At 36.9% G+C, this 15,751-nt stretch overlaps 1 protein-coding gene across 1 annotated transcript in view; it reads left to right on the forward strand.

The window, feature by feature from the left end:
- Dhx15 (DEAH-box helicase 15) overlaps positions 1-15,751 on the forward strand; it is a 42,534-nt gene that overhangs the window by 10,203 nt on the left and 16,580 nt on the right. The window contains exons 3-5 of the mRNA XM_048364890.1: positions 1,512-1,705; positions 10,106-10,265; positions 11,440-11,658. Coding sequence (XP_048220847.1) covers positions 1,512-1,705; positions 10,106-10,265; positions 11,440-11,658 — 573 coding nt within the window. The remainder of the gene's footprint in view (positions 1-1,511; positions 1,706-10,105; positions 10,266-11,439; positions 11,659-15,751) is intronic.

Consider the following 15,751-nt stretch of genomic DNA (forward strand, 5'->3'; position numbering starts at 1 on the left):
TGAACATTGTATTAAATACTGAATTTTAATTTGCCAGTCAGTGCCCATTAAAATGGATTGTGCCTTTGGAGGATGAGTGATGAAATGATGAAGCCTTACTAGAAGGCTGTTTAATGGTGATTTTGTTGGCTTACAGAACCAGGGAGACAATATTTTAGTTTACTGGTTGTTCATTTTAACCTTGTAAAGATGTTCTCAGAAAAGCAGTGGATTAGCTCTGCCTTCCATTGTCAGTAATGAGTTATCCCCAAATTGAAGAGGTTACCTCACTAAAATGTACAGCAACCACTGTTTTTCACTGGATGTCATTGTGCAAGTGCTGTACCAAATAAACCATGTATCTTGGGGCATTGGTGTTTGAAAGGCTTTTGGAAGACAAATACATGCCTTTGTAGCATTGGATTCCTGTGTAATGTATGGTAGGCATTTATATTTTCCCCATAGTTCTTTTCTGATTGAGTGTCTGGAGCAGGACCCATTAGTGTCTCCATAATGGAACCTGGTGATTATTATCTTCATTACTAAAGCTTGGGTTTTTCTTTCTGGCTACCTTTATGTGAAGCGCTATTACTTTTAGGTACTGTTGAATCTGAAACAAGGTTCTGTTGAACAGTTACTGAAGTTGACTTTATGGATGATAGCTAAAGTGCCATTGGATATAATATTTGTAAGAGGAAAGGATAGTGGGATTGCTTCTGTTGACCTTCAAACTGAATTTGAATTGGATTCAAAGATATAGTTTATACTAGTTACAAAAAAATAATGACACCCAGGGATGGGAATGTGGCTTATGGGTAGAGAGAGTGCTTGCCTAGCATGCAGGAAGGGTTTGATTCCTCAGCACCACATAAACAGAAAAGGCTAGAAGTGGTGCTGTGGCTCAAGAGGTAGAGTGCTAGCCTTGAGCAAAAAGAAGTCCAGGCAGTGCTCAAGCCCTGAGTCCCAAGCCCCAGGACTGGCCAAAAAAACCCCCAAAACACTTTAAACCCTTTAAAGCTACATTTCATATGAGATTGTATAGCAGTCCTTTGTTAAGTATAATTTGTTGATAACTTGGATATCATTGAGCATAGCCTCAATAGACCCAGGCCCCCCCCCCCGCCCCCAATCATGTCCTGAATCGGTGTTAGATATAACTCCTTGTTATAGAGAGTTTAGTTTAAGTTTGAGTCCTAAGTATTTTTCCTTTTTTGTCTAATTGAATTTTTTTTTTTTTTTTTGGCCAGTCCTGGGCCTTGAACTCAGGGCCTGAGCACTGTCCCTGGCTTCTTCCCGCTCAAGGCTAGCACTCTGCCACTTGAGCCACAGCGCCGCTTCTGGCCGTTTTCTGTATATGTGGTGCTGGGGAATCGAACCTAGGGCCTTGTGTATCCGAGGCAGGCACTCTTGCCACTAGGCTATATCCCCAGCCCCTGAATTTTGTTTTAAATTATTGAATGAGATGAAAAATATTTTGTTAAATATACTTGATGCTTAGAGTAGAATAATTTAAATATGACCTTATTTGATAGATTCCACAGTGGTGTGTGGAGTATATGCGATCATTACCAGGACCCAAGAGAGGAGTGGCCTGTACCCAACCCAGGAGAGTGGCTGCCATGAGTGTGGCTCAGAGAGTTGCTGATGAAATGGATGTAATGCTGGGCCAGGAAGTTGGTTACTCCATTCGATTTGAAGACTGCAGTAGTGCAAAAACTATCCTTAAGTAAGTATACTATGTCTTTAAAAATAAATACTTCCTAATTGAAGCTTTCAGCTACTAGGTTAGTAAGAACTTAGCTAGTGGAGGCTTGAGTTATCCAAATTTAGACTAGAATAGTCTGACGTAGGTTTTTTCTTATAATAATTGTATATAGATTCTTGGTACAGTTTAAGGATCGGGCTAATTGGTGCTGGTTCTGAAGTAGAATGTTACTGATAGTGTGAATTATCAGGACCTCACTGTCTAGTTCCTCTTTGTGATACATATGACCAGAATGAGATGCTTTCTAACTTTTCAACATTCCTAGTATTGTTTATTTTCGTCTTATAGTTGCGTTCTACATAGCAATGCACACTTTGCCTGATGGCCATTCTATCAAACAATCTTGTTCTTGTTGCTCTGTAGCCTGTATAGTATATTGAATTTTCTTTCATTTTAATAATCTATCATGATATATTACTCCTAAGGTTTTTTGTTTTTTTTTTTAGTTTGTCTTTTTTATGTTTTGCTTTTTAGGGTTTTGGGTGTTGGGGGAAGGTACTGGAAGAACACAGGGCTTCCTCTTGTTTGTCAGGTGTTCTGCCACTTGAGACATTCCCCTGGTCCCTATGGCTATTTTAAAAAACCTTTTGGATATCTAGGCAGTGACCCACTTCTTTGAATACAGATATGTGTAGTGTAATTTGTGTTAAATTACAGTTAAACAATTTTAAGTGTAGAAGAGTTGTATGAACCAAGATTTAGTCAAAACATTTAGTGTGTCAGGTGTTTTAAAATAACATCCATCAGCTTACCTTTATGAGGCATATTTTTGGTTTAAACCTTAGTCTTTATTGAATACATCTTGAGATGATACCGCATTATTGATCACTTGTAATTGCAGTGTAATTGACAAAATAATTACATGAAACGATTTTATTTTTATTTTATGCTACTTTAAAATTTAGATGATGTCAAGGACTTAAGAAAAATAAAGGGCAAATTTTACTTAGCATTATCTGACATTTGATTTATGATCACATTTTTCTTGGTAAGTTATCGTTGAGTAGAGAGAATTTGGAAACAGATGTGAGAAAGGTATGTGCATTATTGGAGGGTGTCTATTAGTAGAAAGTAGGCAGTAGAGGTGAGACTTTAAGATGTGTATGCTCTTGAGTGATTTTTGTTTACTTAATGGGGAATGACAACGTACAACGTAAAATGGACATGTTAGCTCAGAGCTGATGTGTTTTGGGCATTGTGATGATCTGGAGCCATCACTATTTTTTGTGGTTGTTAAACAATCAGGGTTAAGATAAGGTTATTAGTGTTGTTTCCAGAATCTGCTTGAGTTAAAAATAAAACCTAGTGCTGTTTTTAAGTGATACTAGTGCTGGAGATTATCTTAAAAGGAAAAATGAATTTCAGGTTGAAAGAAAGCTTTCCTATTTAGTAGGAAGTAAAGGAGTGGGAGTTTTAACTGATAAGAAGGCTTCATTAAGTGCAGTGTTTGAGCTTCTTCTCTTATTTTGTATGGCCATGTATTAAGTCACATTGAGAAACCCGAATACTAAAAGGAAAGCTTTTTGTTTGTTTGTTTGCCAGTCCTAGAGCTTGAAGTCAGGGCCCTAAGCTTCTTTTGCTCAAGGCTAGCCCTCTACCACTTGAGCCACAATGCCACTTCTGGCTTTTCCTCTTTATGTGGTACTGAGGAATTGAACCCAGGGCTTCATGCATGCTAGGCAAGCGCTCTACTACCAAGTCACATTCCCAGCCCAGGAAAACTTTTTTTTTTTTTGGCCAGTCCTGGGTCTTGGATTCAGGGCCTGAGCACTGTCCCTGGCTTCCTTTTGCTCAAGGCTAGCACTCTGCCACTTGAGCCACAGCGCCACTTCTGGCCATATTCTATATATGTGGTGCTGGGGAATCAAACCCAGGGCTTCATGTATACGAGGCAAGCGCTCTTTGCCACTAGGCCATATTCCCAGGCCCAGGAACACTTTTTTTAAACTTAAGATCGTGGTATATAGTAGGGGAAAAAGAAGGTATATAACTGCCCTCCATTGACCACTTTTATGTATGAAAGTAAAATGCTTATGTACCCATTGTATTGTCAGGGGGACTTTAAATTTATACTGTGGAAGAATAGCAAAGAGGATAAACTGACTGATGTAATCAAATGACTCAGAATTTAGCATAGTTTGAATGTACTTTAGCAAATTAATGCATTCTTAAAAAATATGTTACAAAGTAAGGGTGAAAAGATCTCAGGTTTGGGATATCTGTGAATAAATTCTAAGCTTGGTATTGTGCTATTTAGAGTGGAAATTATGAAAAAATAATTAACACCAAATAAAGCAATTGAAGAACAGACCAGTCAGTGAAAGACAGTGATGTAAGGAAGAGGGTAGTTGATGGCATCCAACACAGTTGCAGATTTTAAAAAGCAGTTTGTAGTTGAAGGTTAACAAATTTTAAGAATTTGAGCCTTTGGTTTTCTGAGCTTGATAATGAGTTTGAAGTAATGCTTAGGAATTCAGTTAGCTGAATATGTTTGCTAGGCAATGCTAGATATGGTAATGATAAGTAGCGCACGTCTTGTCCCCCCAAACGAACTGTGAAAATATAAATGTAATGCAAATTGAGATTAGGCATGTGAAACAGAATGTTTGGTTTTTATGAAAGAAAACTCAAGGATTTAATTTGGACTAGAAAGTTAGAATTTAAGTGCATGCCTGAATTGAAGGCTGTAGGTAGAAGAGGCATTGTAGGTGCTCAGTTGCTGGATGAGAATGTTACCAGGCAGATAGTTTTTTTTTAATCGGAAGAGAAAATACACAGCTTGACAGGGTACTATAGTTTTTTATGCAGTTTCAAAACATCTGACTGATTTAAGCCAGCAATCTATTTTAAGATGTTAATGGACTAGTTTATGGATCAGAGATGTCCTTTTTAATCTCCATTCCCTAATTAGGCCATACAGTCTTTTGGGAATAGGATTTGTGTCTGTGTCTATATATTTGCTTTGTATACAGAACCTTTGTGGTGGAATTTTTAACCTGAAGAAGTTACAGCAACAATGTGAGTAAAGTTTTGTCTCGACCATATAGCATTTGGGTGTATCTTTAGCATAATTATATAAAAAAGTGGATGGATAACCTGAAAAGACATTTTATCAGACTTCTGATTGAACAGGGTAGAGTACTAGGGTGATGTAATATACTTAGTTAACTTTTTATTTTGAATCTTTGGAGTCTTTGTTTCCATTTGAGTATTGAGCGAGACCAAGACCTAATCTGGGGTTAGTTTATGAACTAACAGTTCTGTAAGACTGTGCTGACCTAAGATGTTTGTTTGGTATTTAATTTGAAGGCACGCTGATAGAAAGCCAAGAAAAGGCAAAGATGAGGATCTGGTTGAAATCTGTCTGTAGCAGGGAGAAATGAACACTCTTCAATTTCATAGTGTGATAAATCTCCCTTTGTAAAGCTTGAGTGTGATAAATTTTGAACAAACGAGCTGAGGTGTACTTTCATACAGTCTGGATCATACAGCTCTAGATTTTTTTCTTTAATCTCAAAAAGGTAGGGAATTTTCATAGGCAAGATGATGAAAAAGAATGCAAAAGTATTTAACAAATATCAGCATCCTACAAATAATTGTGGCATTAAGGAGATGGATGGATGAGTAGTGAACCTTTAAGGTTGTTGCTGGAGGGTGCCAAAGTAGGTGACTCAAGAAAAGATGGAAAAAGGGCTAGTTGTTGAAGTGAAGCCTCTGGAGTCACAGTGCTTGTGTCCTAACTTTGCTGGATTAACAGTGTTTCTGTCAGTGTTTATGATTCTTGCTGCTGTGAGAAATTATGTTGGATCTTATAACCAGGTAAACCAATGGAAAGGGGACTTAAAAGTTGCTTCTTAACACATTAATTGAATTACAAGTGAGGAACATTAAATGAATTAAACCTAGGTGTTATTTGTCACACTGGAATGATTGAATATAAATACGCTTATTTGAAGTAGGAGGTGAAAACGTGTGTGCTTGAAAGACCATTACTTGTTCAAATAATTATAAATGAATGCATTGAACGTCTGTTACGTGATAAGCTTTGTTCTAATTTAAGTGTAGCACTTGAGGTAGATAATTTAATTTTACTCTGGGTATTTAGAAAGGGGTAGAGGTAGAAGATAAAATTCTAACTACTTAAGTCTTAAGAAAAAGTTATTGCCTGTAAATAGAATTTCTGCCTTTTGTTCATTCATGGGAAGCTAACTTGAGTTTTTGTTAATTGATTTTTAAATTGTCTCAGGGAATGAAATATAGAAAACTCTGCCAGCATCTTAGAAAATGTTAAATACCTATACATTCATCCTATCTAGCTTTCTTTAAATACTGTTGTGAGGGTGAAAGAGAATTTCCTTCAAAATGTACTAAAATTGTAGGACCAGAGTAATGTATTTTGAAACAAAAATGATTTTGTCACCTTTTGTTATTGTTAGGTGCTTTTTTTTTTTCTTAATCAGAAAACACACCAAATATATTCCAGCCCCTTTGCCATAACAAACCTGTGTATATGTTTTGGTATCCTAAGCATTTTAGCTGCATTGAATTTGTATATTACAAATTTGGCCTGGTGGTTTTTGTTTGCTTTTTTTGTTTAGCTATGTTCGGGCATTGTTACTTGCACCAAACACTATATTTTCTCATTAAAGAATTCATTGTAACTCTTTCTATAGCATTTGTGTTGTGTTAGATATCATATTGTGTCTGTATTAGGTATAACAAATTATTTAAGGTATATGGAAAGATACACATAGACTCTTGTTGAGAATTGTGTAGACTATTGTTGAGACTTGAGTGTCCACAGATTTTGGAATCTGCCCGAGGACCTAGAGCCAATCTTTGAAGGTTACCCAGGAACAACTACTTATTTTTTTATCACAGTATCTTTCAGAAGTGTCCATTCAGTATAACCTTAAGGAAATTAGAGATTTTATTATTTTTTTTGGCCAGTCCTGGGGCTTGGACTCAGGACCTGAGCGCACTGTCTCTGGCTTCTTGCTCAAGGCTAGCACTCTGTCAACTTGAGCCACAGCGCCACTTTTGGCCTTTTCTAAATATGTGGTGCTGAGGAATCGAACCTAGGGCTTCATGTACATGAGGCAAGCACTCTTTCCCCTAGGCCATATTTCGAGCCCAACCTTAAGGAAATTAATAAACACAAACTCCTTAATGTGGTCATGTTAATGTGTGTAAGCTTTTCTGTAGTAGAGCAGTTACACCTCTATGTTTGCTCTTTTTTTTTGGTCCTTTTTGTCAGTCAGTATGGGGCTTGAACTGGGGCCCTGCACACTGTCCTTATGTTCTTTTGCTCAAGGCTAGTGCTCTACTACTTTTTTTCTTTATTGTCAAAAGTGTGGTACAGAGGAGTTACAGATGCATATGAAAGGCAGTGAGTACATTTCTTGTTCTACTTGTTACCTCCTCCCTTGTTTTTCTCCCCCCTCTCCTTTGCCCTCTCCCCCCAAGAGTTGTGCCAGTTTGGCTTACATGAAATTGTTTTGTAAGTGTTGCTTTTTGAATGTTTTGTCTTTTTGTTCTTTGTCTCTTGATTTTGATATTCCCCCCTTCCCCAAGTGCTCTACTACCTTGAGCCACAGCTTTACTTCCTTTACATATCTTAAATAGTTTAATGTAAAACTTCTACACTGATCAGTTAATATTAGGATAACACCATTCTATTCATTGTGAACTCTTCAGAGGGTTCCATTTTTGTTATTAGAAAACAGGAAGAGAGGACTAGTGGTTCCATATCTTGAACTCGGGGCCTGGGCACTGCTCCTTAGCTTTTTTTACTCAAAGCTGGCACTCTACCACTTGAGCCACAACTTCACTTTCAGCTTTTTTTGGTTAATTGGAGATAAGAGTCCAGGACTTTTCCTGCCTGGGCTGATTTTAAATAGTGATTCTTAGATCCCAACCTCCTGAGGAGCTAGGATTATAGGTGTGAGCCGAATGCACCTTGCTAAAATATAATTCTTAAGGTGAATTTTAAGCTTTCAATACTTTGAAAAATACATTTGTTGCTGTTCTGGAATTTGAGGTAATTTAGTCCTGAAATCCTTCAGTTCCAGATCCTGAACTTTCGATCCTTTCCCCCTTCTATCCTTCTGTGACACAAGGTGAGCCTCACTTGTAATCCTGTTTCTCCCTTCCCTAACACTAGAAAGTATGTACCATCATGCCTGCCTTCCCAAAGGGTTTTCTAAAGCCCCAATACATACATTAATCCAGCAGGTATTTCTATTATGATAGAAAAGTGGGGGCCCGAACTGGGTTTGTCTTATAACAAATTTCATGTTTTAATTCCTGTGTATGTTATTATTCTTTATCCTTACTTGTGAGTCCATGTAATTCCTTTAAGTATTTGTTGAGCTTTGCAGGAGCAATAAACTTGAGTGCCAGGAAATATTAGTCTTTCAAGTAGACTCCCAAATATAGATATGATATAGCTGCATATTTGGTTAGATAAAGGGAAAGCCTGTGTACAGTAGAAGGTAACCAAACTTTGACAGTATTGGAACAGTACAACCTAACTAGGATTTTTCTTAAAACAGTTGTTCTCCATTGTTTATTCTGTGCTTTGTACACCTTTGGGCTATCTTCACTCACTTTGTACCATGGAGATTGTTCTAGATTGATATCAAGTTTGTTCATTCTTTTTAAAAGCTCCTTGGTATTTATGATTGTGTCATTCAAAAATCACAAAGTTCGGTTGAGTCAAGGAAATTAGCCACAAGTGAATTATGTTTTGCTGCTGAGGTATGCCAGTAAAGCATCCCTGAAGGCATAGTGTCAAATGTCCTAAGGTAGAAGAAAGAAACTCCAAAGCATTGGAGGTGGTAGTGTCACTGGTCAGTGATTGATGCACTATGCTTAGGGCATTGACATAGTATAATAATTGGCAGTGTTTTTCTTTCATAAATAATCTTGCAGCTAATACTGTTGCCCATCTCAGAAGTGATGGTTGTTTAATTTTTAAAATAAAGCTAAAGAGAAAAACATGAATGGAGTTAAGATGGACTTGTCTACCAACAATTTCATTAAATTGTAACTAAGTTTGGGTGCTTCTTTGTACTCTGTTTGCTGAACAGGTGGCATTAACTATAAAAATGCCAAGTTAGTCTCAAAAAGATTAGGTTAGACTAATGATAGTGAAGAGCTAAAATGATGAAGTCATAAGAAATGACTTTTTTTGGCCAGTCCTGGGCCTTGGACTCGGCCTGAGCACTGTCCCTGGCTTTTTTTTTTTGCTCAAGGCCAGCACTCTGCCACTTGAGCCACAGCGCCACTTTTGGCTGTTTTCTGTATACATGGTGCTGGGGAATTGAACCCAGGGCTTCATGTATATGAGACAAGCACTCTTGCCACTAGGCCATATCCCCAGCCCCAAGAATTGACTTAAGGATTTCCTATACTACTTTAAAACCAGTATAAAATAATGGACTTAATATTTAACTGAATTGTAACCTAAGCATTTGAAGGGAAGGCGTACTGTGTTTCTGCCCTGTATTAGTAGTAATAGCATTAGTCAGCGTAAAATGGACAAGAGATGACTGGCCCATAAACTGCCCTTAATCTGATACTGACTAGCATAATTCCTCATGTGAAGGCTGGATTCCCTGTTAACTGTCTTCTCTTAAGTGGGTAGTGATGCTGTCTGTGGTTTAAACTAAGACCTTGACTTTGCTAGGCAGGCACACTACCACATGAGCTCACTCCTGGCCTCTTACGCTGTTTTTAAACCTAATTTCCTCTTTTTTTTTTTTTTAAAGTTACTGACCAATCTGATCCTTTATCTTTTTTATTTATGTATTTTTTTCCATAGTGTAGATACTTCAGTATCAAGAGATTTTATGATTCAGTTCTTTGTGCTTTATTTGTTTGGCCTTGGGTTTGAACTCTGGGTCTTGGTGCTGTCCCTGAGTTTTGTGCTAAGGCTAGCATTCTACCACTTGAGCCACAAAGCTCTACTTCTAGCTTTCTGGGTGGGGTTAATTGGAGATAAGAGTCACAGCTTCTCCGGGCCTGGCTTTCTTTGAACTGTGATCCTCAGATCCCAGCCTCCCGAGATTGCAAAAGCCAGAAGTAGACCTCAGGACTGACACCTTCCCCCATCCCCCCCAAAAGTCTTAGGGTGTTTGACAAGATTTTATGCGGTGTAACTTATTTTGGTGTATGGTTGGTACAAAGTGTCTTGAAGTTTAATTTTGCAATTGATTATGAAATATTATTAGCACATTTACCTAGGGCAAAAATTTACTTTTTGCTTACCTAAGTTCTTTACCTTTCATTTTTATGTAATGAAGTTTAGTTTTATAGTGACTTCATGAACCTTGACTAATATGTTAATTGTAAATATAGGTATATGACTGATGGAATGCTACTTCGCGAAGCTATGAACGATCCCCTCTTGGAGCGCTATGGTGTAATAATTCTTGATGAAGCTCATGAAAGAACACTTGCTACAGATATTCTGATGGGTGTCCTGAAGGAGGTTGTAAGACAGAGATCAGACTTAAAGGTGAAGTCGTTTATACATTTGATTCATTTAGTGGGGTATGCATGAATAAGAGCGAGGGAACACATCACTGCAGCAGAAGCACTCAAGTACCTAAGTTACTTGTTTCTTGGTACGGGGGAGGAGATTGAGTGCCTGGGGATCAAACCCAAGTTTTGTTAAACAAGTGCTAACCACTGAATTTGAATCTCCAAGTCTTAACATTATTTGTTTTAGTCTACTTTCTGTGACTTAAGACTTCTTTCTAGACCAGACAGTAATTATTTCATAATCTAATCTTTTGTGACTGGGCTGCTCATTGATTAAGTATAATACCCATCTTCCTTTCTCAGATTCTTTGTCCCAAAACAGAAACACCCAGTACAGCTCAGACTAGGAAAACTATACCCAGGACCAGATAAGCTCATGACAGAAATACATTTGCTTATTACCATCTTCTTGCCTTTTCTCTTTCCCTCTTGTGCTTTTGCCAGTGTTATTGTGTAAGACTATTTTTGTCCCTCCCAGTTCCCTTTTATGCCGTGTGAGAGAGAGAGAGAGAGAGAGAGAGATTTGGAAATTTAAGACTAATCACTTGTTGGTATGTATGTGTGTTAGAGAAGTACCAAAATGAATACTATGATTATTAAAAGGTTGCAGTGAATAATTCCATTTAAGGTAGAAATTAAGACTCTTTTAATATATGGTTTACCTAACGAGATGGCAGCATCACAATTTTGTACTTTTCCCTTTTCTAGTTTTTGTAGCAGTGTGGAAGATCGTTGCTTGCTGAGGACCTTTTTTTTTTTTTTTTTTTTTAAGTTATACTCAGTAATGATGGACATGTGGTTTTCAGGCTACTTTTTGCATTTTGCCCTGGAAAATTTTGCCCTTTGGAAAGTTGTAATAAATGCAGAAGGAATCAATCTGTGTTAATGTTGTCATTTATCAGTCCTGCCACTTACTTTTAAGAAAACTTGTTTTTAAGGTATTCCATTAAAAATATGTGGTAGTTCTCTTAGAAATAACCAGTAGGTTAGTTCTTTAAAAATGTGAATAATTTTACCATAGCTCCATGTTTTTGAATTTACATTAAACATGTTTATTTACAGATAGTTTATTTACAGATAGATTTTTTTCTTCTTTAAGACCATGAACTCTTGTGGCAATTGAATTTTTTTCACTATTTTTCTTTCAGGTCATAGTTATGAGTGCTACTCTAGATGCAGGAAAATTTCAGATTTACTTCGACAATTGTCCTCTTTTAACTATTCCTGGACGTACACATCCTGTTGAGATCTTTTATACTCCAGAACCTGAAAGAGATTATCTTGAGGCAGCAATTCGTACAGTGATCCAGATACATATGTGCGAAGAAGAAGAAGGAGATCTCCTCCTTTTTTTAACTGGTCAAGAGGTATGGTTATTTCTTGTTACTTTATTTCTTCTAAACAGTAACTTTAAACTTACAAACTTTACACATACTAACCTTCTTTTCTCAGTGGTTTGTTTTTCTTCACTGTGTTCTGGTATGTAAAATACATAGCCAACTGTCTTGTAAGCCATAGAGTATATTATAGTTAATTAGCCTGTTACATAGTTTTAGAATTTCAAGTTTGTCGTGTATAGTCTCAACTTTGCAGATGGCCAGGTTGTAGGCATAAATTTGCATCACAGCTGCCTTAAAATCAGGCAGTCATCATTAGTTAATAGCTTGTGAGTGAACTTGGGTGCCCATCTGTCTTATCAAACATTGTCTTCTACGTACTCATTGTAGAAGTCTGAATTAGAATTTGTTTTTAGATACGAATATTACTCTTACATTTTGTAAACTTTTCCAATGGTGTTTATAGGTATATTGTGAAAATACTTGGATAAAACAGGGTTTTGGAAAAACATTGCACTGAATTAGTGTAATTTTTGTGTGTGTGTTTTTTTTTTTTTTTTGCTCTGATGGACTTCAGGATTTTTAGAATGTGCTTCTGAAACTGCTGTATGTGCAGATCCTTTAGAAAACTCCAGATTGTCCAAAATCTGATGCAGTTGGTGAAGGTGCATCATCATTCATGAGAATCTTAACTTTCTTAATGAACATTCTAGCAATGCTCATGTTTCTTCAGGGCTGAGTAACAGGGTTCTAGAGCAATGCAGGAATCATTCTGCTTCTGTGTTCTTCACTGACGCCTTAGGACTTGAGCATTGAAAGTTGACTGGTGTGAGGAGGAACTAATCTTACAGCCTAGCTGTTTTGTTGCCTATTGGTTAATAAATTGTTTTTACTCCCCCCCCTTTGTGGTTTGTGGGCTTGAACTCACCTGGCTGCTGAGTAGCTGAATAGCTCAAGGCTATTGCTCTACCACTTTGAACCATAGCACCACTTCTGGTTTTCTGGTAGTTAACTGGAGATAAGAATCTTGCAGACTTTCCTGACTGAGCTGGCTTTGTTCCATGATTCTCAGATCTCAGGCTCCTGAGTAGTTAAGTATACAGATCTGAGCCATCAGTGCCTGACTGGTTTTACATTTTTGAAAGGGAGTGTGTGTGTGTGTGTTTAACTTTAGGATTTATAGTTATAACCCACTGGCCATCCATGATTTCCTTTCGTAGTGCAGGGTTTTTCAGCCTCAACAATGTTGATGTTGTGGTTGTTTGGTGGAGAATGCCTATTACTGTAGGACATATAATTTCTAGCCTCTTCCCATTACACACTTCTTCAGCTACAATAACCAGAGATGTTTGCAGATGGCATTGCCAAATCCCCTTGTTGGGAAATTGTGAATGAAATCTTTTCTTTCCCTGTAGAGGATAAGGACTTGTTTTGGTGGGTGGAAAATAAAAGGTGTGTTATTCAGTTTTGCAGATAAAATTATCCTTTTTTGATACTATTCCTCCTTTTTGTGTATTTTGAGTAGATAATGTCCATATATTTTTTTAAGCAAGAGTATCAAGTGATTTGTGTGTGTGCATGTGCATGTGTGTTTGGCAATCCTGGGGTTTGAACTCAGGGCCCACGTGCTATCCCTGAGCTTTTTTTTACTCAAGGCTACTACTTTAGTACTTGAGGCACAGCTCCACTTTCAGCTTTTTTTTTTTATTGTTTGTTTGTTTTGTTGTGTTTTCCTGTTAATTGGAGATGAGAATCTTAAGGACTTTCCTGCTTGGGCTGGCTTTGAATCATGACCCTTAGATCTCAGCCTCCTGAGTAGCAAGTGCTTTTTTGATGGAATATAAGAAAACATTTATGTTGTAACTCAAGTCTTCAAGCTGTGAGGTACTCAATTTTGTCCTCATATCTGTTGTATAGTTTCTTCCTGCAGGTTTAGTGTATTTTCTTTCCTTAAGCAACTAGTTGAAGTAGTAATTTTGCTTAGAAAACCAACTGTATTTGAACATACTCATTAGGTGGTCTTGGGAGGTCTGAGAAGCTTTACTCTGAGCCAACTTAGTGCAGTTTGTTTTTTGATATCTGTAAATTGCATAGCTCTGGGAAGGAAGTGGTTTTCAGATGGGTGCTGGAGTATGTTTTTCATGAAACTATGTTTACATATGTACCATAACATTTTTAGGTTTTCTTTAGGCATCTGCCTAATCTTGAATTTAAATTGTGCTTTCTGACCAAGAGGTAAATAAAATATTACTTTTCTCTCCCCTTGGTGAAATTTAGGATTACTTGGTAAGTGTAGATTCTAGGAACCAGTACTTTTGTACATTTGAACAGCCCCTGAAATTTAATAATGTCATCAAATTTGAAAGTTGATTTTCTTTTAACACATTAATAATTTGATCATTTGAAACAATGGTGCCTCCATTCATCAATTAATTTGAAAAAGGGAAGACAATTTGAAAAGGTTGGGGTAGGTTTTAGGGCATAAGACAGACCTGTGATTGAAATTAAAGGTAGAAGATCTCAAAATAGCTATAGGAATTAGAGAAAGAAATAAAAGTGCAAATTGTGTGTAAGTGGGTACTTAAAGATGCTAAGACTTTATTGACTAAGCCACAATCTTTTGTTCATTAGTTTCAAACGTTCCCAACACATTTGGTTACCTAAGTAATAATTTTTCTTAAAATACTATAATCTTAAATGTATACTTTGGCGCACTTATGAAATAATACATCAAATCTGAAAGTTAGGTGGCATTTGACCATTTTTTAAATATATGGTCAAATTTATATCAAATTTGATTTTGTTTATGTTTTAAAGCTTTTTTTAACTTACGTAGAAATCTTAATTTTGAATTTGAGAGCCAGCAGGGGGCATTCTAATCTTAGATGCAGTGTTTGAAAGCATTTTTATACTTGTTTCCTTTGTTAATTTTTTTTTTTTTTGCGGTGGGGGGGTGGGAAGGTTTGGTAGATTACAGTCTACTTTAGTGTTCTTTCAGGAACTTACCTCTCCCTCAGTACATGGAATTTGAACCTGGTCTCATACCCTCCTGAGCCGTATGCCCAACTCCTTTTTGCTTTAGTTCTTAAGGTCTTAATTTTCTTGCCTGTGGCTAGCTGTGGATCTCAGTTCTCCTGTCTATGTATCCCTTCTAGCTGGGATTACCTGTTATCTACTATCTTAAGTTGTTTGAGGTAGTTGTCTTAATAAAGTTTTTGCTCTGGCTGGCTTTAAATTTGACCTCAAACTGTGGTTCTCTTGATCTTCATTTCCCAAGTAGCTGGGGTTACATTTGAGAACTATCACCCCTGACCCAACATTCACTTGTTAATAGTAATTTTCTGGTTTTAGAGCATTCAAGACCAAGAATATTTATGCTATTCAAGAAAATTTAAAACTTTTGAAGTGGAGTGAGATTTCTTTTCCCAAGAACTTTGTATTCCTTCACATAAAGTTGCACTTTGAGTTAAAAAATGTTAGTGTGATATAAAATTCATTTACATGAAGTTCCTTTCCCTCTATTGTAACATTCTGCCTTTTGAATACAATATTAGTTGTTGATTAGGCTAGCTGCTGGTTGGGTCACTGGTTGGACAGGTTGTTTGATATACTAAGATACTTCCAAATTTAATTGAATTATCTAGTAACATTTCGAAGATATTTTCTCATCATGCCCCTTTACTTGCCAGTTTTTCAGCCTCAACCCTCTCCTCCAGATGTCACCCCTCCCTCTATCTTTATATATCCTCTTTAAACATTGATTTGAATGCAGATCATCGGAGTAGATTTTTGTGGTATTTCCTACCACATTACTATTAGATATTTGGGCTAGTTCTTAAGTATTTATGTTGTTGACTATAAGATGTTCTCATTAGACATGATGAAGCAAATTTTCTCTATCTTGTGTTTATGCAGTAGTGTTATGTGACAATAAAGCCTAATTGACATTTACAATGTCTAGGACATCAGTTTCTCTAATATTGTGAGAATTGGAAAGGTCACGAAGTAAGTAAATTATTACTGAGTGCGAAATTTCATTTTTAGTAGTACAGCAGTTGTCCCATGCTATCTCAGCTCGCTTATTGTAGAGTCACTGTATGAAGTTTTCTTTTTAAATACTATC

Source organism: Perognathus longimembris, chromosome 16, assembly GCF_023159225.1.
Source record: "Perognathus longimembris pacificus isolate PPM17 chromosome 16, ASM2315922v1, whole genome shotgun sequence".
NCBI lineage: Eukaryota > Metazoa > Chordata > Mammalia > Rodentia > Heteromyidae > Perognathus > Perognathus longimembris.